This window comes from Emiliania huxleyi (assembly GCF_000372725.1).
Source record: "Emiliania huxleyi CCMP1516 chromosome Unknown EMIHUscaffold_213, whole genome shotgun sequence".
NCBI classification, from domain to species: domain Eukaryota; phylum Haptophyta; order Isochrysidales; family Noelaerhabdaceae; genus Emiliania; species Emiliania huxleyi.
Genome location: NW_005200478.1, coordinates 2,968 through 26,644, shown reverse-complemented (window position 1 = coordinate 26,644; position 23,677 = coordinate 2,968). Strand labels below are relative to the sequence as shown.

General features: G+C 65.4%; 6 protein-coding genes across 6 annotated transcripts; 3 read left to right on the top strand and 3 right to left on the bottom strand.

Moving 5' to 3' along the window:
* Nucleotides 1-88: 88 nt before the first annotated feature.
* EMIHUDRAFT_73141 (hypothetical protein) lies at nucleotides 89-1,517 on the top strand (the record flags this gene model as incomplete). The annotated part of the gene is made up of 2 exons (XM_005780494.1): nucleotides 89-1,102; nucleotides 1,212-1,517. 2 exons carry the CDS (start codon nucleotides 89-91, stop codon nucleotides 1,515-1,517), a joined length of 1,320 nt encoding a protein of 439 aa, XP_005780551.1.
* A 1,008-nt stretch (nucleotides 1,518-2,525) lies between these two features.
* EMIHUDRAFT_457007 (hypothetical protein) lies at nucleotides 2,526-3,877 on the top strand (the record flags this gene model as incomplete). Its single annotated transcript, XM_005780493.1, has 5 exons — nucleotides 2,526-2,601; nucleotides 2,679-2,775; nucleotides 2,848-3,022; nucleotides 3,162-3,591; nucleotides 3,679-3,877. 5 exons carry the CDS (start codon nucleotides 2,526-2,528, stop codon nucleotides 3,762-3,764), a joined length of 864 nt encoding a protein of 287 aa, XP_005780550.1. The 3' UTR covers nucleotides 3,765-3,877.
* Nucleotides 3,878-5,460: 1,583 nt separating this feature from the next.
* EMIHUDRAFT_442988 (hypothetical protein) lies at nucleotides 5,461-7,002 on the bottom strand. Its single transcript, XM_005780492.1, has 3 exons — nucleotides 6,729-7,002; nucleotides 6,524-6,655; nucleotides 5,461-6,452 (listed from the first exon to the last, which is right to left on the bottom strand). Exons 1-3 carry the CDS (start codon nucleotides 6,958-6,960, stop codon nucleotides 6,196-6,198), a joined length of 621 nt encoding a protein of 206 aa, XP_005780549.1. The 5' UTR covers nucleotides 6,961-7,002; the 3' UTR covers nucleotides 5,461-6,195.
* A 3,914-nt stretch (nucleotides 7,003-10,916) lies between these two features.
* Nucleotides 10,917-12,840, top strand: EMIHUDRAFT_114279 (hypothetical protein; the record flags this gene model as incomplete). Its single annotated transcript, XM_005780491.1, has 2 exons — nucleotides 10,917-11,732; nucleotides 11,773-12,840. The coding sequence occupies 2 exons, from the start codon at nucleotides 10,917-10,919 to the stop codon at nucleotides 12,838-12,840; spliced, it is 1,884 nt and encodes a 627-aa protein (XP_005780548.1).
* Nucleotides 12,841-13,032: 192 nt separating this feature from the next.
* Nucleotides 13,033-13,653, bottom strand: EMIHUDRAFT_235038 (hypothetical protein; the record flags this gene model as incomplete). Its single annotated transcript, XM_005780490.1, has 1 exon — nucleotides 13,033-13,653. The coding sequence occupies one exon, from the start codon at nucleotides 13,651-13,653 to the stop codon at nucleotides 13,033-13,035; it is 621 nt and encodes a 206-aa protein (XP_005780547.1).
* Nucleotides 13,654-18,841: 5,188 nt separating this feature from the next.
* Nucleotides 18,842-23,083, bottom strand: EMIHUDRAFT_558042 (glycosyltransferase, family 20; the record flags this gene model as incomplete). Its single annotated transcript, XM_005780547.1, has 15 exons — nucleotides 18,842-19,649; nucleotides 19,723-19,838; nucleotides 19,867-20,045; nucleotides 20,176-20,422; nucleotides 20,535-20,603; nucleotides 20,708-20,862; nucleotides 20,906-21,257; nucleotides 21,307-21,438; nucleotides 21,513-21,676; nucleotides 21,746-21,844; nucleotides 22,001-22,316; nucleotides 22,389-22,518; nucleotides 22,588-22,747; nucleotides 22,815-22,867; nucleotides 23,016-23,083. The coding sequence occupies 15 exons, from the start codon at nucleotides 23,081-23,083 to the stop codon at nucleotides 19,058-19,060; spliced, it is 2,832 nt and encodes a 943-aa protein (XP_005780604.1). The 3' UTR covers nucleotides 18,842-19,057.
* Between the last annotated feature and the right edge of the window lie 594 nt (nucleotides 23,084-23,677).

The window sequence follows — 23,677 nt, the reverse complement described above, 5'->3', positions numbered from 1 at the left end:
GCAACTCGCCGCTGCACAGGCAGAGGTGGCGAGGCAGCAGGCACTGCTGCTGCAGCAGCAGCAGGCGCTCGCGCAGCAGCAGGCGGCGATGCAGAGCCGGGCCGCGGCCCCCTCCGCGCCGCTATCGTACCCCCCCCAACAGCCCCAGCCGCCGGCCGCGCCCCGCAACGTGCGCACGGCGCCGGCGCCGGGCACGAGCAACAATGGGGGCGACTGGAGAGAGACGTTGGTGCTGCCGGCCAAGGACGAGCGGGTCCAGACGGCCGACGTGACCGCCACCAAGGGAAACGACTTTGAGGATTACTTCCTCAAGCGCGAGCTCCTCATGGGCATTTTCGAGGCCGGGTTTGAGCGGCCCTCGCCGATCCAAGAGGAGAGCATACCCATCGCCCTCGCGGGGCGGGACGTGCTCGCGCGCGCGAAAAACGGGACGGGCAAGACGGCCGCCTTTGTGATTCCCATCCTCGAGAAGGCCGACTCCTCCAAGAACCACATCCAGTCCATCATCCTCGTCCCGACGCGCGAGCTCGCGCTCCAGACGTCGCAGGTCTGCCGCGACCTCGGCAAGCACCTCCACCTCGAGATCATGGTCTCGACGGGCGGCTCGTCGCTGCAAGAGGACATCCTCCGGCTCATGAAGCCGGTGCACCTCATGATCTCCACGCCCGGCCGCATCCTCGACATGGCCGAGAAGAACGTGGCCGACCTGACGCGCTGCGGCACCGTTGCCCTCGACGAGGCGGACAAGCTCCTCTCGCCAGAGTTCATGCCGCTCGTCGAGAAGCTGATCCGGCGGATGCCGCCCGGGCGGCAGATCCTGCTCTTCTCCGCGACCTTCCCCGTCAAGGTCGCCTCCTTCCGCGACCGCGTCATGAACAAGCCGTACGAGATCAACCTGATGGACGAGCTGACGCTGCACGGCGTGACGCAGTACTACGCGTTCGTCGAGGAGAAGCAGAAGGTGCACTGCCTCAACACGCTCTTCGCCAAGCTCTCGATCAACCAGTCCATCATCTTCTGCAACTCGACCACGCGCGTCGAGCTCCTCGCCAAGAAGATCACCGAGCTCGGCTTCTCGTGCTACTACATCCACGCTAAGATGGTCCAGCAGGCGCGCGCCACCGCCCCTCCCTCCCGCCCGCCCGCCCGCCCGACCCCCCCCCCCCCGGGGTCGCGCCACGCTCCACATCCCTCGCCCCCTCCCTCCGCAGCACCGGAACCGCGTCTTCCACGACTTCCGCAACGGCGCCTGCCGAAACCTGGTCTCGTCGGACCTCTTCACGCGCGGGATCGACATCCCCTCCGTCAACGTCGTCATCAACTTCGACTTCCCCAAGCAGGCAGAGACCTACTTGCACCGCATCGGCCGGTCCGGCCGCTTCGGCCACCTCGGCCTGGCCATCAACCTCATCACCTTCGACGACCGCTTCAACCTCTACAAGATTGAAAAGGACCTCGCCACCGAGATCAAGCCCATCCCGCCGCAGATCGACACGGCGCTCTACGCGTATGCGTGAGCGCGCCGTGCGGCGGCGCTGGGCTCGAGCTCGGCGAGTCCCCTTCTCGACACAACCAAGCCGGCACGGGTCGTGACCGCCGCGAGGCGTGACCCAACCGTGCCGGGGGGTTGCAGCTCCCCTCTCCGCAGAGTCCACCCCGCACGCCGAAAGTCTGGCTTTGCCGCGGCGTCCGCCGCCGCCGCCGCCGCCGCCGCCGCCGAGCAATTTGCATTCGCGCTTGCTGCTCAGCGCGCAGCGCGCGCGCGTGCGGCGCCTTTGCCGCCGCGCTTGCGTTTTCGCAGGTTCGGTTCGCGCGACCGCGCCGCGGCTGGGTGTGTCTGTTGTGAGAAGCCTCGAGGCTGGCTCCATAATTAAGAAGGTTAGAATATCGCTCTCGCTGAAAAACCGACTTTCCTCCACTGCTCATATCTGCTCGGTGCTCGCACACAGAGGCATCCTCAGGCTAGGGGGAAATACTGAAAAATGGGACCCCCCGGACGGACCTTGCTTTCATACCGAGCGTGAAGAGCTGAGTCTCAGCTTTCAGACCCTGCAAAAATCATTGAAAAATATTAAGATGGTCCAGAATGGTGACCGAAAGACTCCGGCGCCGCAGCGCTCGCGCTTGCTTTCCTCGCAAATGCGACAAGTGAGGCCCCTGGCAGGGAAAAGAATGATGGCGGCGAAAGAAAAACCTCGGCGAAGACCGCACAAATGCTGCCGCTCCTGGTGAGCGCCAGCCCGCGCCGCGTGCAGGGCGTGTCCGGGGCGCCCTCCCCCCGAGTTCCCCCGCAAAATCCGGCCCGCGGTCGCGCGCGCGCTCCCGTCCCGCTGCTTTGGAGGAGTCTGCAGCCCCGGGCGCGCCCGCACGGCGATTGCCGCCTCCACTCCAACCTCATCCACTCTCACTCTGACATTCTCTCCAGAGTCCTCGCGTCGAGCCCGTGGCGCCGGAGCGCGAGCCCCAAGCTCGGGACACAGCGGGACATTGACGATCTGCGATGCCTGTGCGTGCAGGTGATCACGATGAGCACGGCGCCGGCGGTGGCACCCTTCCTGGTGCTCCAGGCGCGCTGCGCCCGCGCGTTTGCGACGCCCGTGTGTGCCCCTGCGCGCGCCCCGCTCGCCGCGCCGCCGCCGGGCCCGTGGGGGTCTCAGGTTTGCGCGTGTGTGCCGCAGATGTCACGACCGAGCAGCTGCAGCAGATCCTCCAGAACGTGCAGGCCGAGCTTGAGCGGCGCGCGGCGCTGCAGCGCGGGGCGCCCGAATCGAAGCGGTGCGTGCCCGCCCTCGCCGTGGCCGCGCTCGCCCCGCCTTGGCGAGCTCTTGCCGCTCACCCGCGCCGCAGGAACTCGATCTTGTGCGCCTCGGGCAAGGCGTTGCCCAGCGAGGCGGAGGTGCACGCATGGGCGCTGCTCGTGCTGCTACATGGCCGCGGCGCGGACGGCTCGTGGGTCGCCGTCCCGACGCTCGTCGACCAGTGGATGAACGTCGTGCTGCTGCAGTCGACTCGCTACGAGCAGGCGCCCGCCCTGCTCTCCGACCGCCCCCCGAGCCGCCGCCGCGGCTGCTACACCTCGGCTATATCTCGGCTATATCTCGGCTATATCTCGGCTCTATCTCGGCCTTGCTGCCTGAGCCGTGTGTGCGTGTTGTGCGCAGTTGCGCGAGCGATGGCAGCCTCCGACCGACGATCCGGAGTGGCGTAACTTGGCTCTCGCCAAGGGCCTCGTCCCGTCCTTGCTCAGTCAAGCCGCCGCTCGGGCGGCGGAGCCGCTCGCCCACATCACGCGCACGCTGGTGCAGCTCGAGGTCATCGACCACGACGTCGGGCAGACCGCGCTCTCGAACTATCTGAAGAACTGCCTCGCCAAGTCCAAGGGCATCTCGGGCCCGTCGTACAACCCGGCCAACGGCTCCCACACGCTACACCGGCACATCGCCGCGGCGGTGCCCGTCGCCTCGCTCCTGAAGGTGCGCGGCAAGGAGCTGCTCTCGGCGCTGCACCGCACGCGGGAGGAGCCCGAGGCGGCGCCTTCGTACACCGAGCTGCAGGCGAGCGCCGACGCGTCGGCGGCGGCGGCGGCGGCGGCGGCGGCGGCGGCGGCGGCGGCGGCGGCGGCGGCGGAGGCGGCGCCGAGGCAGCGCGGGGCGCCGAAGAAGCGCGGGGCGCCGAAGAAGCGCGGGGCAACCGCAGCAGGCGTGGCGGCTGATGAGGCGGCGCCACAGGCGCGCGAGGCGCGCCCACGGCGCAATGCACGTTGACTCTGCGGCACATGCGGTGGACAGCGAACAGATAGGGTGATGCGGCACGGCGGTAGATGGCCGAGGATGCAGACGGACCGTGGTATGTGTGTTGTGTATATGCTCATATCCGCTTGACTTGAGCAGCAGGCACACACACGCCAAGCGCGGAGTTGTCGCTCGGGTTGCCTTAACTAGATAACATTCCCATATTCATTAATAGCGGCTAGTTTGTCACATCACGTGGATCGATGACCCGGAATATGCCGCAAGACACGGCGCTTTAATGAAGCAACTCATTATCTTGGACGCATCCCTCGACGCGAAGAGCCATGCAGTCACCCGAATTGCTTGCACCTCTCCTGCAAGTAGAACGAAACATTCTTGGAGCTTCCCCAGCCGCTTGTGGCCGCATCTCATCCGTGGCGACGCGCTGTGCCACCGAGCCGTACTTGGCCGCGCCGCCGCGTCGAGGCACGGGTCCCCAACCAAGCAGCGACGCCGAAGCGTCGACCGATAGAGCGCCACGCCCAGCAGTATGGGCGTCGACCGCTCTCTCGAGCGGCCGCGTGGCAGTGCGTGGCGCGGGCGTCACAGGCGGCAAGCGTGGAGCCGCTGGAAGAGCCGGTGCGAGCCGTGGACGGCAGCCGCTCCCCACGTCGCCGAGAGAGGCTGCGGGGGAGAGGGTTCAGGAGGCCACAGGAGGCGCCGGGAGGCTCGGGAGGCGCTAAAAAGTGGCCCGGGCGCCTCGTGCCACCCGTCTGGTGGGGCCAGGTGGGCTCAGGAATTAATCCAGGATTTTAAGGTGATCCACTACACCTGACCGAGAATTGGATGGCGAGATCGCGGCGAGATCGACCAGTCGGCCCAGGTCGGCGCCATGCACTGGCGGGCTGCACAGCGCGCTAGATTACGCGGAGGACGTGCGCTTACCACCGGGTGGGATTACCAGGCTCGCCTGGGCTCGCTGAGGGTCGATCGCGGCGCGACCCGTTTTCGGCTGTTTTCCTCGCGAATCTGGGGTGCGCGCCGGGAGCTGCAGCGCCAGCGTTTCGCGGACCTGTGCAGCCTCCGGGCACTGGGAACTTCTCCCAGGCTCGGGCAATGCGGACATGTGCCAGCGGGGGCGCGGAGGTGGTTTACATGCGGATGCGGCACGATCTTCGAGCCGAACCGACGATACAGGAGGCTCCAAAGGCGCCGTAATCGACAGTTGGCCGTCACCCAACTCCTCGCCCGCCGTGACTGTGGGTGTCTCCTGATTGACCACGCTCGTGGCGGAGCTCGGGGTACCACTTTGGGCCACGGGACAAGCCCTGGGGAGTCACTGTAGCTCGCGCGGGGCTGAGAAGCGCCCATTCCCGCGAAAAATCGAGATTTGGCGAGATATAGGGGGCGGTTCTCATTATTTTCGGCGGCCCCAAAGCTACCCAATCACTCGCCCACCTCCCCCGAGCAGTCTAGTCCAAAAAAAACCGCGCCCCGATCAAGTTACGTTTTCAGTGTTTGCCCCTACTCAGGCTCTCGTCAAACTGCACTCGACTCTGTGTGCTGGGACACGGGGCGGAGAGAGTTCGAGCAGCAGTCGAGAGTCGTCAGTCCGACACGTGCAGTGCCAGCTGCCACGAGCCACGTCGATCGACGTGCCAGTGGAGCTGAGACGCGGACACGCGGACATCGCGGACACACCTCACCCGCAGCAGACGCACGAGGCACGACGCACATCGTCACTCGATCTTTTCGGTGCCTTAACACGTTTGGCGAGCGTCGGAGCGTCCCCTCGGAGACTCTCCGCACTCCCGACTCCCGGGACTCGCTCCTCCTCGCTCTAGTGTGCTACTTTACGACGTTTTACGCGCGCTAGCCCGAGCCGTTCGCGGCGACTCCGTCGGCGGCTCAGAGCGCGGCCTGACCCGCCGGCACACGCCCCGCGGCCTAGCTCCGCTCTAAGCTCTATCCTCAACCAGACTTGTGCAGGGCCGTGGTCGCGCTGAGGTGCGCCGTCCAGTTGGCGGCGAAGCGCATGATGTGCGCCTGCACGATGCCCTGCACCGCCGGCTTGCTCATCCCGAGGTGGCCGAGCGCCTTGCGCCACGAGTAGACGAACCCGCCGCTCGAGCGCATCTCCTTGTTGATCTGCACCACCGCCGCCGTCGCCGGGCGGCGCAGCGCCTGCGCGACGGTCCGCTCGGCCGGCCCGACCATCTCGAGCATGTTTCCGGCGTGGTGAAACATGCGGCCCATCTTGCCCGGGTCCCACGCGTAGAAGACGAAGCGGTGCCCCACGCCGTCGAGCCGCTCCAGGGGGAGCGACCAGTGCGGATCGATGAGCAAGTCGACCGGAGGCTCCGCAGCGCCGCGCGCGAGCGAGTACGGCGCGCCCTCGCGCCGCATCATGCAGACGAGCGCGCAATGCCGGCAGATCGCGCGCCACACCTCGAGAAGAAAGTAGTTAAAGCGCGGCAGTACCATCTCGGCGGAGAAGGCGCCGACCATCAGCAGCGGCGCCTCGCCCGAAGTGCCGTTCCCAAAGCAGCGCGGTGAGCGGCGGGGCCTCGCCGACCCGCCCGCGCCCCCCTGGCCGCCGCGCCTCGCCCCGCGCGCCGCCAGCTGCAGCTGCGGCGTCGCGGGCTCGTTGGCTATCCGCGGCGGCGTCCAGCCGGGCAAGTGGTGGGTGGGTCCCGTGGCGCGGCAGGCGGTGACGAGCACCTGTGTAGTCAGTCCACCGGCGGTGAGCACTGCCGGATTGCCTCACCGGCGCGGCAGGCGGGGTTGAGCACGTTGCGGACGTCGTTGCGCGCCGGGTCGTGCGAGGCTAGATTCTCCCAGTGCTGGCGCGAGACGCGCGAGAGGTGCGTCCAGAGCCACGAAGTGGTGTAGACGCGCACGACCTGCTGCGTGAAGTCGAGCGCCTGCGGGCCGCGTCGTGGACATGTCTTGGGCGTGTCGCAGACGGGTCCGCCGCCCGCGCGCGAGGCCGATCGCCTGCGAGGCGAAGGCGACGACGGTCTCGTTGTCGGGGATGTCGAAGGGCGAGGCGGCGACCTATGGCGCGTGTCGTCGACGTGTCGCGGGCGGGTCGCGGACATGGACATGGTGTGATGGACAGGGTGAGGGGCGAGGCGGCGGCCGGCGTGATGACGAGCGGCACGCCGAGCTCGAGCGCGACGAGGATCTTCGTGTTTACGCCGGTGGTGCGGAGCACGGGCACGATCATCAGCCGCCAGGAGAGGACCTCCTCGAGCAAGCCTGCGGGGCGTGTCCGGGCCGTGTCATGGAGGCGTCGCGGAGGCGGGGGCAGCTCCTCGTCTGGCCGAAGACCCTCCGCCGACAAGTAGCCCATCTCGTCGATCCCGTTCGCCTGCTCGCTGCCCGCGTACTGCGTCCCCCACGCCCAGCCGCAGTGCGCGTCCTCCGTCCGGACGCACGGCATCTGCACCCCCTTGACCGTCTTCTCGCCAGGCGGCCGCCCGATGAGCCGCATGCGCACGCCGGGCAGCTGCCTCCGCACGTCCTCCCAGCAGTGCTCGAGGAACCACTGGATGCCGAGGTGGTTGGTCGGCGTGAGCCCGTTGCCGATGAAGCCGATGTTGACGGTGCGCAGAAAGGCGCGGTCCTGTGGGTGGGCCGGGGGCGCGTGTCGTGGGCGTTGTGTCGTGGGCGCGTGGGAAGGAGAGTGCCGCGGACGCGTCCGGCGGCGTCTCCTGCATCGGCGCAGGCATGTTCTTGGAGAGGATGCGGAAGGCGCGGATCGGCATGCGGAGGAGGCGGTAGTGGGGCACGAACGGGTACGACTCCTCCTCGGCGACGGCGTCCATCGCGGAGATGTAGAGCGCCATGTCGATCATCTGGTACATGCTCTTTTGGCGCAGCCAGTAGTTGCGCGCCCGCTCCATGTACCCCTCGCGCGTGGACGGGTGGATCTCAACCTGCCACATAGTGTCGGAGACGTGCGTTGTGTGTGTGTGTGTGTGTGTGTGTGTGTGTGTGTGTGTGTGTGTGTGTGTGTGTGTGTGTGTGTGTGTGTGTGTGTGTGTGTGTGTGCGTGTGTGTGTGTGTGTGTGTGTGTGTGTGTGTGTGTGTGTCTCCCTCTCGCGTGGAAGTGTGGATCGGCCGACCCGCGAGGCGAGGCGAGCCGAGGCGAGGCGAGCAGAGGCGAGGCAGAGAGGAGAGGATAGGCGCGGAGAGGAGGGGAGAGGAGAGGAGAGGAGAGGAGAGGAGAGGAGGGGAGAGGAGAGGAGAGGAGGGGAGAGGAGAGGAGGGGAGAGGAGAGGAGAGGAGAGGAGAGGAGAGGAGAGGAGAGGAGAGGAGAGGAGGGGAGAGGAGAGGAGAGGAGAGGAGAGGAGAGGAGAGGAGCGGAGAGAGATCTTCACCTCGCCGAGCCGCGAGGAGCGGATCGCGTGCGCGTCGTCCGACAGGACCGCGACGAAGGGCTGCTTGTCGGCCGGCGCGTACGCGCGCAGCACGGGCAGCACAAGCTCCGCCACCGATGGCTGCGGGTCGTACCAGAACCACAGAAAGATGATGACGATGTTGAAGTGTCCCTTGGAGACGAGCTGCGCGAAGCGCGTCGCGTTGGTCCACTCGTACAGCCCGGGCGGGTCGCGCAGCCCCTTGCGCAGCTGGTCCTCCTCGAACCCGTCGATGTGCAGGATGGACGCGAGCTGCTTCGACTTTGGCTGCCGCAGCTTTGCGGGCGTCGAACCGCGAAAGAGCATCGACACCTCCTGGTTGAGGTAGACGAGGTCCTTGACGAAGCGGAGCAGCCGCACGTCGCAGCCCATCGACTGCAGGTGCTGCTCGTGCACGATGAGGATGCGGTGCCGCGGAAACTCGCCCGAGGCCTCGCCGCAGTCCTTGCCGGACGGTGGCGCCTGACTTGCCGACGCATTCGCCGTCGGCGGGTCCAACCGCCGCATCCCCGCCCGTCGCAGCACCTGCTCCGCGGACGGAAACGCGGCTCCGGGCGGCGGCACGGCACCGGCGACGCTCTCAGGCACAGACACCACGCCGCCACTGCTGGCGAGCGGCTGGGTGATCACCCACGTGCTCCGCCGGGCGTAGAGAGCGCCCTGCAGCAGCACCAGCACTAGGATGACGGCACAGACGGCCACCTGTGGCAGCGGAGGCGCCATCGCGCCTCTGTGGCACTAGACCGGGTCTGGTCGCACAGGAGGGACGCATGGCCGGTGTCGACCTCGGCGGGCGGCGGTTTCGAGAAATCGCGCTCTGCTCCTCTCTCCCTCCCTTGAGGCGTGCCGTTCTCCCATCCCTCCCTTGGGTTGTGTGTTTTCTTTCTTTCTTTCTTTTCCCTTGAGTTGTCTGTTTTCTTTCTTTCTTTCTCTCTCTCTCTCTTTGGTCGGGCGCGTGAGGGATTTTTCTACTCAGAGCGGTGGTTAAGGCCGATTGCCTCAACTGTCAACCAGCGGGTTGACTGACAGTTGACAGAGGTCTCAACCACCAACCAAGTGGTTGACAGACCCCTTCAACCTTCAACCACGCGGAACACAAACAACAAACAACTCTCTCTCTCGCGGAATGGCTCTGCTCACACACACCCCGCGCAAAGACTTCTGAACAGTGAACATTCTCTCTGGTGAATTCAGAGAGAGAGAGATTTTTAGCAATACCAAACAACTCTAACACTCACACGTCATTTGTGTTTGAATTCATGTCGTCTTCTTTAGATGCTGCATTTGACGCGCCTTTTTTACGAGTACTTGCTTCAGCTACACGTACACGTGCGTGGATGGGAGGTGATGCCAAGCCCAGACGAGGAGCGCTGACAAGCCATCGAAAGGCCCCGCCACGGGGGGGTCCCGGCCGACGTCATGGGTCGTCCGGACGCGGCCCTCTGTACACGGAAACAGCTTACCGCAGACATTGCCGAACTCAAAACTCTGCTTACCAAAGGCAGATACGAGCTCAACTCAGTGAGATCTAGCAGCGGCACATACCCTCAGTATCCAGAATAGTTAAGTCTGAAAAAGTCGGTCCGACCGCGCAGAGCGGTCTGGCTGTCTGCAGAGGCCAGAGCTTCCGTTTGGGCCCTGAGAAATGTCGGAGGCATGTCGGCCCATGTTCGCGATTGGTTGATGGCGTTGCCCTCATTGCACGTGAAACAGACCGCGCCGGCCACGCACCCTTGTTCCCGGAGGCCAACTCGAACAGGTTTGAGCACAAAGGCCGCCTTCCATGCTCGATATGCAGCAGGAGCTTAGTTGACCCTGCTCGAAGGCCGCCCTGCTCTAAGGCTGCCCTGCTCTCGGCATTGTGTTGTTGACTGATAGCACTGTCTGATCCAACCAGAAAGAGCCGTCGAAGAGCCGTCGAGCTACATGAGACCCAAGCAAGTCGTCGTGATGTACCAGAAAACGAAACTAGCGCCAAAATTGAGATCTCAGGATCGACATTAATTTCTCGCGCCTACTTTCGCTGCTTGAGACTCGCCAAATAGATCCTGCGTCTATGACCGTGTGCAACGTCAAGTCGTGAACCGCGACAAGACCATCGCGCCAAGCGCGACTCTGTTGCTTTATGCGGCAGCATTCACCGTGACTCTTGCCGTGGATGGTTAGTGAACGCAATACTTACGCCGTGAGCTGAGCTTCACCAGCCGTTTCTCTTCCTTCCCTTGCCTTCCTCTTGCCGTCCGTTCTCTGTGCGCATTCCTCTGCATGCGGCATCACACGCGTCTTCTGCCGGGCGCGCATCTGAACTCGTACCAGGTGTAGGCCATCGCTTTGCTGAAAGATCAGGGATTTTAAGGAGAGGTGTGTGATGCGCTAGCCGTCGCCCACCCTAGGGAATCTGCCTCTTCCTATCTCTCTTCGCAGTCTCTCGCCGCTTCTCGCTGCAACCTTCATGCCACCTCGCGGTCGTCCCACTCTCGAGGGGGGGCAAAGAAAGAAAACAGACAAGCCGAGGGAGGGATGGGAGGACGGCACGCCGCCACCACACAGGGATTTTAAGGAGAGGGGTGTGATGCCGGGGGGCCTCAACCCTCAACCCCTGCTGCACTTGGAGCACTTGGAGCACTTGGAGTGCAGTCAGCAACCGCACATCCAGGGCCGGGGAGCTCAGAAAGATCTGATTTCATTTTTGTTGTTTCGACTTCGTCCGCGCGGCACGCGTAGGCCCGACTAGGCCTCGTCGTGTGGGCCTCCGGCTGCGATGCCGCGCGAGATCGTCACCATCCAGCTCGGTCCGCAGGCCTCGTGGGTGGGAGCGCACTTTTGGAACTTCCAGGACGATTCGCTGCACCCAGAGATGGCCGCCGACGGCTCGCCTGACCCCGACGCCGCCGACCCGGCGGTGCTCTACCGCTCCGGCGGCGGCGAGCGGCAGAGCACGCGCACGCCGCGGCTGGTGGTGTGCGACCGATCCGACGGCTTCGGTTCGCTGGGTGCGCAGGGCCGGCGCGTGCCGACGGCGGGCTCTTCCTGTAGCGGCGGGCAGGGAGGCGAGCCGCCACCGGTCGACCCGCTCGCATGGGGCGGCGGCGTGACGACGGTGACGATGGAGGCGGTGGAGCCGTCGCCCTTTGTGCGCACCCTCTACGCCGGGGCCGGCCGCGCTGACGAGGACGAGGGCGAGGAGGGCGAGGAGGGCGACGAGGGCGACGAGGGCGAGGAGGGCGAGATGGAGCGGCGGAGGAGCCCTCGACCGACGGCCACACCAGCGGTCGAGGTGGAGGAGGGAGGGAGCGCGCCGAGCGCGGCGGCCTTTGATTTCGAGGCGACCGCCGCGTACTGGTCCGACTACCTCCAGGCGCAGCTTCACTCCCGCTCGGTGGCGCCGCTGCGGCCGCACAGCCACAACTTTTCGCAGCTCGAGCTCTGGTCCGAGGGCGAGTCGCTGATGAGGCGCGAGGAGGCGGCGCTCGACGGCGACTCGCCCGCCCTGCTCGAGCGGACGCGCCGCTTCCTCGAGGAGTGCGACAAGCCGCAGGGCTTCCTCCTCCTCGCCGACGTCGACGGCGCTCCTCGAGTGCCGCAACTCAGCCCGCCCGCGCACGAGGCTCACGCAGGCCCGCCTCCGCGTCGCAGGCGCCTTCGGCGGCCTCGGCTCCGCCCTGCTCACGCGGATCCGAGACGAGATGAGCGCCGCGCCTTGCCTCGCCCTCGGCCTCGGCACGTGCCCCGCGCCGCAGCCGCACCCGCAGCCGCACACGGCCTGCGTCGCCGCGCTGAACGACGCCCTCGCCCTCACCGCCTTCGGCGAGCTGCGCAGCTGCTACGTGCCTCTCGTGGGGCACGCCTCCGCGGCCGACCCGCCGCGGCCGCCGCTCGTCCGCCCCGCCTCTCCGAGCGCCGCCCGCCCGTGCCGCTACACCACCTCCGCCCTGCCCGCCGCGTGGCTCGACGTCGTGAGCCTGCCGCTCCGCACGCGCGGAGAGAGCCGGGGCGGCCTCACGCGGCTGCTGGGAGGGCTGCAGGTCGCGCCGCGCTTCCACCTCGGGTCTCCCGTCCTCGGGCTGCCCCTCCCTCCCCCGACTCTCGGCGAGGTAGAGCCGACTGGCCGGAGGGCGTGGTCACTGCCTTCGGGCGGAGTCTTCTCGCCCACGGCTCTCCTCTGCCCGCTCGCGCCGTGGCAGCTGCCGCCGCTCCGCGCGATCGCCTTCTCGCAGAGCGTCAGCTGCCTCGGCTTCCCGCCGCAGCCCCTCGCCGCCGTGAGCGTCATCCCGCCCCTGCTGCCCTGCCGCTCGAGCATGAACGTGTCGATCTTCACGCGCACCGCGCCGCTCTCGCTGCCGCTGCCCTTCCCGCAGTTCTTCACGCCCGATCTCGGCTCGGCTGGCGAGCTGCTGCCGCCCGCGCTCGACCGCGCACCGCGCCCCTTCGCGCCGCGCCGCGAGGGGGAAGAGGTCTTCTCGCTCCCGGCGACGGCCGCGCTCCAGTCGAGCCCTGCGATTGGGCCGCTGGTGCAGCGGGTGGCGGAGGAGTGGGCGGCGCAGCGCCGCGCCGCCGAGCATCGCCTCGCGGCCGAGTGGGGCGCCGACGAGCTCGCGGAGGTCACCGAGGACCTACTGGCTCTGCGCGACGCCTACGCCACGGGCGACGCCGACGGCTCCGAGTCGAACGGCAGCGAAGATTGAACACCGTGAAACACATGCACCGCTGAGACTCGTTTTTCATGTTGAGCTCAGTGCCTTACAAATTCATGACTTCAATCGTGGCGCGTGAATGGGTATACGGTACGTCGATAAATACATCGCTCTGACGAGGCCTAGGACGAGGCGCCGCGCCAGGGCGCGAACAATACTCAATAGACAAGAACCCGCCGCCTCTCACACGAACGTCGCACCATAACGCTCCTCATAGTTCCGCCTCGGCGGAGGGGCAGGGAGCGGGGCGGGCGTTGATCCCACCGCAGGCTCGAGCCTGTCGAGGTATTCGAGCCACACCGGCGCTAGCCCAGCCTCGGCGGCGCCGTCGCGCAGCAGCGAGAGGTACCGCGCAGACGGTCGAGGCTCGTCTGTCCCGCCTCTCCGCCGCGGCAGTCCAGGCGCAGCCTGCAGCGAGACAGCCTCGACGCGGCGGCCGTCGTAGCACTCGACTGTGAGAAAGGCGGGCACGTAGGCAACCGGCACCGCTTCTGAGGCGCACAGCCGCAGCCAGTCCAGCGGGGAGATCGTGTAAAGGACCCCGTGGCACTCGGAGCCTGTGCGTGATGAGATGGCAGCGAAAGCCGGCTCGGCAAACCCGGCGCCAGGCACGTCGAAAGTGAGCGCGTGATCCAGGGCAACCGCTGGGCGTTTCGCGGAGGGCTTGATGCCGCGTCGGCCCTCGAAAACTCTGGAGGCCATGTTGGATCCGATGGCGAAATATTCGACGCATAGGCCGTCAGGCGCCGTGGATGGTGGCGGTCGGGCGAGGCCGAGCGCAGCGGCAACGAGGGCTGGGATCATAGAAAACGTGACCGATGCTGCTTTCTCGGAACATTTCGAAAAAGAAAAATCAAAACGCCCCGGCTAGCTGGGAATAGGACCGCCGCAAGCGGCGTGGCGTGGGGCGGTTGAGCATTCCTCCGGGGGCCCCTCTGCGCCGGGGAGGCGTTGTTGGAGGCTAGGAGCGTCCGTCGCCTTTTTCAAACTCGGGGCCCACTCCGCTGAACAAGTGAGTGTTAGATTTGTTTGGTATTGCTAAAAATCTCTCTCTCTCCGCTGCGCTCCGACCCGAATTTGGAGGGCCATGAAATTTAAGGTGTTGCTGCGCAAAAGGGGCGGGGCGCGGGCGCGCGCAGCCCGCCGAGAGCTCTTTTTGGAGACCAGACCTTTCGATAGTTCATGCTTTCTAAGTCTATCTATCATATGCTTCATGACACGACACGCGGTGGTGGGAGCTGGTGGAGCTGTCAGCTGATCGATCCAAGCGGGTGGGGAGTGGGGGGCGTGGCTGGGCATGCAGGTCCGCCAGTCGGCCCGGCCTCTGACGTGGTGCTGCCGCTGCATTCGCTGAAGAAGAGAGGTGCAACTTGATTGGAGGCACTGGAGGCGGGGGTGGGGAAGGGAAGGTTGCAAGGGCTGTGGGCTGCAGAATTGGTGTCTGTGGCGTCCACGCAGGCTCTGCAGCGTGATGGCTGGCGGGACTGCGAGGCCGGCGGCAGCGGAAGGAGAGGCTGGGCACTTGAGGTGAGGTTACCGTTCTTCTTTGAGCACTTGAGCACTGGATAGGGTCGATTCCGCATGGTACGGGACCCCTCGATCGTTCTTCTGCTCAATTTCCGTGGTTTTTGCACGGTATTCGGATTTTCGCTATTTGGTCGTGTGGGTGTGATGCCGGGATTAGTCAATGGTACCGCGTCGCGGCGCCTTGCGGGCAGAGCCCTTAGCCACCCTTTTGTCTTGCGCGGTCAAAAGTAGGGAAAAGAAACAAACAAACGTAAGAGAAACAAACACTTGTGAAAACCGTCACACACAAACAAAAAAACACGCAAGCTCGAGCAAGCAAATTCGTATCACTTCTTCTTCTCTTCTCTCTCTCTATATATATAACACGACACACACACACACACAACCTCACACTTAACCGTTGGGTTTCTAGGACTTCCGACTCGTCGTCATTCACCGGAGTGGGGAGTAGGCGTTGTCGGACTCGGTGCCAGCGGAATACCTCAGGCCCCGGGGCTGCTGCGCGGAAGCCACGCGCTCGTCAGATCGGAGGGAGTGCTCATCGACGATGAGATTACAAAGAGTCGAGCAGGTCCAGTGTCGTCGCCGGCATCATCGCCCGCCAACGAGAGGCTCCAAGCCCCCTCTTTCTTGTCGGCGATTAGCACCTCCCTGGCGTGCAGCGTCGTGGGGGTCAGCATGCTGCCACCCTGGACACGTAGGCGAGGCCCCTCCAAATGCAAGACGACGCAATCTCGGCCCAGGCCCGGCGACCAGCCGCCGATGCCCTCGCCCGCCACCGCGCGAATCACGACGTGCTCGAAGCACAAGTCTCCGTCACCTTGAGGCGAGCTGACGCAGGGCTTGTCTGCAGCTCGATGCACAAACGACTCGAGCTGCGCTTGCGACACATCGTGCACCTCCCGCTCCTCCTGCTCGGGAGGAGCCGTGCCGGCGTCGTACAAGATGCCCATGTCGGTGCACAGAACGCCCTTCTCACGAGCAGCGTCAACAACATCTCGCCCTGCCGAGCCCAACGCCCTGCCGTCAATCTCGACGAGCGCCGCACACCTGCGCGGACAGTGGGCAGACGTTGCCGCCTTGTACGCAGCATCTTGGCTTGGCCCCCGAGCAGGGAGCCGGGGAGGCGGTCGACGACGCGCAGCATGGCGGTGAGCGCAGCCTGACGACGCGTCTTGATGGACGGATCCTTCTGCCGGCTGACCAATTCCGCCCACCTCTTGACTGGCGGCTTCGTCACCAACATGCGCTCGAGACGCGGAGCAGCCTCGATGCGATCCAGTTCGGTAGCTATCTTGTCGCGCAGCGCATCGTCAAAAGGCAGGTTGTTACAGGCGTCGCGCGCGTCCCCGAGGTCACGCAGGAGGCTCTCCATATGTGTTGCAATAGCCCCCGGCTGTGGTTGCTGCAGTGCTCCCGTAAAACGAGCGATGTCTTGGCACCAGCTGAAGGCTTGCACGGCCCACATCACATGGTTTCTGCACGGTATTCGGATTTTGCTATTTGTTCGTGTGGGGGCAGATTTGTCAATGGTACCGCGTCTGCGACGTGGGCGCCTTGCGGGCAGAGCCCTTAGCCACCCTTTATATCTTGCGCGGTCAAAACAATCCCAGCGACGGCGAGCACCACACTCCTCTCTCTCCTTCAAATCCCTGTGTGGTGGCGGCGTGCCGTCCTCCCATCCCTCCCTTGGCGCTTGGGTTGTCTGTTTTCTTTCTTTTTGTCTAACGTACGATCAAAATAGCGGAAACAATGGGTGCGACTGTGAAGATAGTTAGTCAGTGTATGTAGCTCTTACGTACATTCCCGGAGGAGGACTGCTGATAGGGTTTGCGATGAGGAGCGACCCGATGGGTTTCTCGGAGGTTAGTGCACCACTAACCGCCGAAGCGCAAGCGCTGGGAGCAAGAACACTACGACCTGGGTCGGGCTCATACTAGCACCCCACCTCGCGGCGGGGCACCCGGCGGCTCGGGTCACTTCTCATCGCAAACTCGGTCGAGCAGGAGGTAAGGTGTGTGCGTGTGGGAGGCGGCGCGGCACTGTGGGAGCGGCGGTACGGCGGCACGGCGGTAACGCACGGCAGGAGGGACGGCGAATAAATGGCAAGGGCGGCGCGGCGCGGATGGAAGGAGCGGCACGGTAAGGAACGGCGGCACGGCGGCAGACCACGGCAGCGAATCCCTACAGATAGAGACCGGACGCACGTGTTGTCGACACGTGTTGGGGGTTGATAACAACCGCACGCACTCCATCCACAAGTGCTCCAAGTGCATGCATGCAGCCAACCATCTTGGAGCACTTGGAGTGCAGCGTCATTAACCTCAAAACACTTAACCTCACATCCAGGGCCGGGGAGCTAAGAAGCGCACCCAGCGGCGGGTTGCGGGCTAGAGAGCCCTAGCCCTGGGGGGTGCGCGTTCGCAGGGAACCATCCATCGCTCGGCCTTCCTTTACTTACTCGATCGATGAGCTGGGTGGGTCCTCCGTCAGTCATGCCACTCCCTCTATATCTAGCAACTTCATTAATCGTTGGCTGCTTCTATCTCTAGTCCACTCGGGGTGCGCAGCAATAAGACCGAACGAACCAACCTAAATGCTAGATTTTATGCACGAATGAGCGAGAGAGAGACAAAGAAAACTTAGGGAGTGTTTGCAGTTTGGTCATGCGTGAGTGATGCCTAACGTGCAAGGCGAAAATGGGAATTTTCTCTGTTGGTCCGAGATCTTTTGTACCCGGGTAACGCGCTCGCTCGCGCCCGCCGTTATTTGGGACCGGCCGATCCCAAGTTTGCTGGTGACGTCTCGTGTCAGTGTGTGTCGCGAGCCATTCTGCCCTCATCCCCCGTCAGCATCTCTCCAGGCCAGAGGTGCCCAGCCGGGACAATCACCCCAACGGTGGTCTGGTGCCGCTGGTATGCCGGTCAACTCGGCCTATTTTTTCTCGACAAGAATAGCTTCCATCCGGAGGCTGTGTCAGCCGCGTGTGTCCATCGTCTGGTGACCAACCACAATTTTGTGGCGTTTTCTGAGGGGAGCGATCGTCACGAAGTGACAACGAGCCATTCCTACTCCGATGGCCGTTGCCCTGACTACAGGTCCTGCGTGAGCTGCCTGCCACGCGTTCTGGAGTGCTACTGCATTCATGATTCAGTCGCACTCTGGAATGTGACTGTGGCCGAGGTCCCAAAATTTGAGCTACAGGTTGGAGAGTGCATCGCAGCCAGCATGACGTTAGAAGTTACGCCCTGCTTGGATCTGATGGGACGTGAGTGCCTTCACCTGCGAGGCGCAGAGGAGCCCTGGCTGTCGATTCCGTGGTTTTTTGCCCACGTCCGGGCTACGTGCAATGCGCAGCCCCTCGCTCACGAATCATCCGCTCCTACAAGATGCTTTGACACGGACTGGCTCTACGGCGGCGGCAGTGTGGCAATGCAAGACGCATCCCTGCCGACCATTTCGCAATACTTCAGCATACACGTCTCGGCCACAGGCTTCGCCTTCTCATCGAACTCATTCTACAACGAAAGCCTCCCTCATGCCAACGCGCCGTCAACCTCCAGGGACGATTGCTCGCGGCTCATTCCGCTCGCAAAGGGAGTCAACATGATTATCGACAGGGATGCTCGATACACAAAGGTCTTTGACTCGCCTACGACTGCGGTCATCATCCTCGAACCCCACGCTCGGGCAGCGCGTGCGGGCGTGCCGCCACCCGTCCCCGCGCTGCCGGCTGCACCGATCCCTGCAGCCCCGCCTGCGCAGCCGTCTCTATGGACGCCACCACCAGCACCGCCCCTGTCTCTTCCGCCGCCAAAAGAGCCTGGCGGCAGTGGCAGCTCGGAAATGGATATCTGGGTGATCGTGGTGATCTCTCTCCTCGGGCTCTCTCTTCTATGCTGCTGCATTGTGCTGCTAGCCTTTCTGCGACGACGAAAACGCCGCAGGCGACAGGAACAAGTCGCATCCGACGATGGTCAGTCCCAGGAGGCCGGACCTCGTCCCTACTATTGAAAGTGTCAATGATGCGTCGACAGTAGAGCCGATACTCTCTAGCTAGCGCTCACGTGTGAGAGCTCAGAGAGGTGAGAGTCTATTGAGAGGGATAGCCGTGTAGAGTATAGTGCGTAGTCAGTTGAGGTTCAGGTTGAGCCGCGTACGGCTCTAGAGAAGCTCACGTATAAAGAGTACAAAAGAGAGTCTGATAGAGAGAGGGGTCGTGCAGGGTACAGCGCACAATATAACACGAGCGAGGACGTAAGTCGTAACACGGCTCCCCGTCCCGCGTCCGTCTTGCGTCTACTAGAGCGTAGAGGCTCTAGAGAGTGTGTAGCGTAGAAGGATAATGGACACAGAGGTGTGGAATTTCCTGGAAAATGTGTTGTTCTCAGATTAACACGAATGGACCCCTCAAAATAAAGGGGCCGGAATATGTGGACATATGTCACGACGTCTCTTACGTCTTACGTCAGTAGCGTCTTAAAGCCGTACCTGCTTGAGAACCACATCACAAGCGCGCCGCCTCGACACGTGCGCAGATCTCTCTCGTCTGCTGCTAGGGGTCCCCCGCGTCACAACCTCAATAGACCCTCCCATGCAGTAGATTTAGGCCCCACATGCCCCAGTCCAACAGAGTTCCAGCTCTCCAAAGACCCGCGTCTGCTACAGCGCGGCGGCGCGGTCAGCCGAGGGCGGCGAGATTCTGGTACGATGCGCTCATGCCGCCGCTGGCCACCGGCGCGGCCATCCGCCTCATACTGCTGGCGGCCGCCGGTTGCGAGCCCGGCGGGTGGTTGCCGTGCGTGCAGAGGAGCTCGAGCAGCTCGAGCACCTCGCCGTGGTCGTTGAGGTACGAGTTCGCCTCCGACGGCTTGCGCCCGACGGTGGAGGTGAGCAGCTGGCGCGCATGCTTGCCCAGCTTTTGGTGCAGGTGGCCGAACATGAGCTCGTCGGTCGAGTCGTCGCCGATGCAGAGCACAAAGTCGAGCGGCCGCGCGCCGCCGCCCTGGCAGAGGTCGACGAAGCGCTCCGCCATCACGCCCTTGTTGACGTCCTTCAGGCAAGCCTCGACGTACCCCTTGCCGGTCCGGACAACGACCGGGAAGGCGGAGAGGACATGCTGCAGCGCGAACTGCACCTCCTTGGCCTGCATCACCCCAAACTCGGGGTCCGAGTCCGCAAAGTTCCACGCCATCGACGAGCCCTTCGAGAGGACGTACGCGCCGTGCGTCACCGTGCAGTAGCGCTGCATGACCGACGCGGCGACGGAGCGCCTGCGCGAAGCGTGCCGCGGGCGCGTGAGGGGCGGCGCGGGTGCGGGTGCGGCTCTGAGCAGCGGCCGCGCGCCAGGAGGTGTCGACCCCGTGCACAAGCTGCTGCCACTGCCCGCCCTGCACGCGGTACGTGAAGCCGTGCTCGACGGCGAGCGAGAGGTTGGGGACGGACCCAAACGCGGCGAGCACCTGAGGCGACGGGGCGGCTGCAGCTCACGGCAAGGACACGCCCCTCGCGCCCCGGGGCCGAGGAATCGGCCGCCTTCTCCTTCCCGAGCCCGGAGAGGATCATGACGTGGTTCTTCGGGTCGGCGCAGAGCGTCTGCAGCGCGTTGAGCACGCGCTGCGGCACGACGTGGCCGTCGGTGGAGTCGCGCGTGTCGTACAGGCCGGCGTCTGCGGCGTGGCGAGGGGGGCGAGGGGGCGAGGGTCGCGAAGACCATGGGGGGTGGGCGGCGGCAGAGCTGGCGTGAGGGCGTCTGAGAAGTGTCTGAGAAGTGTCTAGGAAGCGTCTAGGAAGTCGCACCGGCTGGCGTGAGTGTGCCGCCCCAGTCGAGGAGCAGCGCGCGGTGCGAGGAGCGCTGGAACTTGTCCAGCGACTCGACGACGTCGAGCGGCTTGAAGCCGGCGCCCATCCCGACCATGCGGAAGCTCGAGAGGCCGAAGCCGACAGAGACGAAGTCCTCCTCGCGCTTTGTCTGCGTGGCCTTGAGGTCCGTCACGAAGCGGTTCGCGAACTCCTCGAGCGTGCAGCGCTGGATGTGCGCCAAGTCCTGCGGAGGAGGAGGGGAGGGGAGACAGCTCACTCACCCCGCCCGGTGCGGCGGCGGGCGCCAGACGCGAGAGGCGAGAGGGGAGAGGTTCGGAGGGCAGGCGGAATGTTGCCTTGAGGCCACGCGCTAGCCGCTCCGCCGGCGCCATCCGGAGCGCCGTGTCGAGCGCCTCGACGAGCTCCTGCGGCGACACCGGGAGAGCCGTCACGCGCCAGGCAGGGGGGGGGGGGCAGACGAGAGGGGGGAAGGCGGGGGGAGCGCCGCCTTTTGCGAGTTTGGGTTGACGCGCAGGCCTCCGTTGAGCACGCGAGCGAAGCCGGAGAACTCGGAGAGGACGAGCACGCCGGCGGGCAAGCCGCGCAAGTGGCGCGAGTAGACGTACTCGAGAGGCCACACGTTGACGGCCTCGCGCAGCTGCGTGCCGACGAGCATCCCCATGCCTGGGGCGTGTCAGGGACGTGTCGCGGACGTGTCGCGGACGACCCGGGTTGGAGCCGGCCCTCCCCTCTGCAGCTGCAGACCCTCGCCTCTCGCCTGCCCACAGCTGTAGCCGCGCCGCCGGGGAGAGGCTCGACCGGACCTCGAAGTGCACTGTGCCCGGATAGGCGGCGCTGATGCGCTCGACGATGCGCGTGATCTCCGCCTCGACCTGGCCAGCCTCCTGGATGTGGATCTTGTTGCGCGCGCCGACGCAGACCTGCAGCAGCACGTGCCCGTTCCGGTAGTGCGGGTAGTCGCGCAGCAGCGCCTCCCACGCGAGCATCTTGGGCGCGACTCCCTTGAGCCGATCGAGGTAGTCCACGCCGCCCACAACCACGCGGCCGGAGGAGCAGACCTGTTCACAGATGGAGGCGTGAAGAGACGCCGTTCACAACCGCACGGACCGAGGAGCTAGCCTGCGCGATGGCGCTGCCCAGCTCCGCGGCGCAATCCGTCGGCGCGGCGAGGGGCGCGTGCGCGTGGCCGTGGAAGGCGGCCCGCCCCGAGGCGGCGTGGCTCATGGCGGCTAGCCGCGCCTAGCGTGCAGGGTCAGGGGCGGGATGAGGAGGTGTGCGGGAGGAGGGGCGTGGCTCGTGACGGCGAGAGGCGCCTCGAGCTTGGGGGGCGAGATGCCGAAGGTCGCCACCTGCAGCATGACGTGCCTCCCCTCGTACTCGACCCCGAGGTAGCCGCCCTTGTGGAACTCGTACTCTAGCCCGAGCATCCGCTTGCAGCAAGAGAGGAAGTTGCGCGTGTACTCGAAGAGCAGGAAGCCTACGCTCCGGCCACGACTCGTGAGGAGGGGGTGCGAGGAGCTTCGCAGGGGGTCGAGGAGGAGGAGGCCGAGGAGGTCGGCGTTGAGCAGCGAGCGGAGCAGCTCTGTCCGCACCGCGACCGACCCCCACAGGTCGGAGGCGGGGAAGGGGGCGTGGATGAAGAGGCCTTGCGGCGGTGGCGTGCGGCGGTCGGGCAACCTCCGGGCAGGGGGCGAGGGCAGGGGGCGAGGGCAGGGCTTCGGTGCGAGAGGCGGGAGGGTTTGAGCGGGAGGGGTGGGGCGGGAGGGGCGGGGCGTGCGGGCGTGCGGGGCGTGCGGGCTGCCGATCTTGGCGGAGCGGAGCTTGCGCAGGATGCAGGACGGGAGGAGCATCAGGTGGTAGTCGTGGACCCAGATCATGTGGCCCGGCGAGTAGACCTCCATCACCTTGGCGGCGAAGAGCCGGTTCACCGTACAGTACGCGCGCCACTCCCCCTCCTGGAACGGGTCGACGCCGCGGTGCTGGTGCATCTGGTTGTGAAGGATCGGCGTCAGGTAGCCGCGGCAAAAGCCGTGGTAGTAGGCGGCCTTGAGCTCGGGCTCGAGGAAGAGGACGACGCACGAGTAGTTCTCGAGCAGCAGCCGCTCGATCGACTCTTGCTGCGAGGGGCGCGGAGGACCGTCATTCAGCGAGGCTGGCCGGTCCCGGCGCCCGGGGCTGCTGCCGCGTGCCTCAGCCTCGTCGGTCACCTCCATGTCGATGCAGCCGATGTAAATGCACTGGGTGGGAAGGTTCATGCCGTCCCGGTTAAGGCCGCGGTCATCGTCCCACTCCACGTTGTACCCTCCGCCAGCCGTCCGCCTACACGTTGCAAAGGCGCAGATCAGCCAGCGAGCCAGCGGAGCCCGGGCACAGCGCGGCGGCGCTTACGTGATGATGATGGGCAGGTGATAGGCGACGATAATGACGGTGTCCGACGCGGCCAGGGCTGATGCGTCCGGGCCGCTCGCCATCGGCTCGTCATTCATGCCGCACGAAAATCTTGTCGAGATGGGCAGCTTCTCCGCAACGAACAAGAATTCGTCGCGCCCTCATCCTGGGGATAGGAGGGTTGGTGTATTGTTGGCAAACAAGACACAGAGCTCACACAGAATCACAGCGGGAGGAAAGCGGCGAGTCGCAATTCCAGGGGTCGTTGTGGCGGGCCACCCTGTCCAGAGAGGCATGGATGCCAATCTGGGGTCTCTCGACCGAGTCTATGAAGGCATGGCCGCCTCCCGGTGGTGGCAAGGTTAAGCAACCGAGCAACGGAGATGGTGCGGGGGTACGGGTGTTCCACAGGGGGTCACGACACGCACCGACCCTTCACGAACCGAAAGGCTGCACCCGGGAAGGCACAGTAATCCGGCACGTGTTGGGCGCCCATTCCGTTTGGGCTAGGTCGGCTCAGGGCCCCGTCCACTTCCCTCCCACTTGGCGCGAGATGATGAGGAGATGCCCCCCAGGCCAGCCAGGGCAGGCGGCAGGGGCGGAGGGCGAGGGCGGAGGGCGGGATGGGCGCCAAGCGGGAGGGAGCGGGCGGAGTGGAACGCACAGATGGGGGATGGCGAGGGCGGAGGGGCGGGAAGCGGGGAGGACGGCGGGAGGGCGGAGGTCGGCATGGGCGGGCGGTGGGTGGTTCGGTAGGGCGGGGGGGAGGGTGAGGGGTGGAGGAGGAGGGCGGTGGGGGCGAGGGGCGGCGAAGGAGAGGGTGGCGGCAAAGGGGTGGCCGAGGTGGAGGGCGGGCGGCGGAGGCGTGGGCGAGGTGGAGGGCGGCGGCGGCGTGAGCGGCGGCGGCGGCGGTATGGGGGAGGTGGAGGGAGGCGGAGGCTCGGGCGAGGTGGAGGGCGGCGGCGGCGTGAGCGGCGGCGGCGGTGGTGTGGGGGAGGTGGAGGGTGGCGGCGGCGTGGGCGAGGTGGGGGGGGCGGCGGCGGCGTGAGCGGCGGCGGCGGCGGTGTGGTAGAGGGGAGGGCGGCGGAGG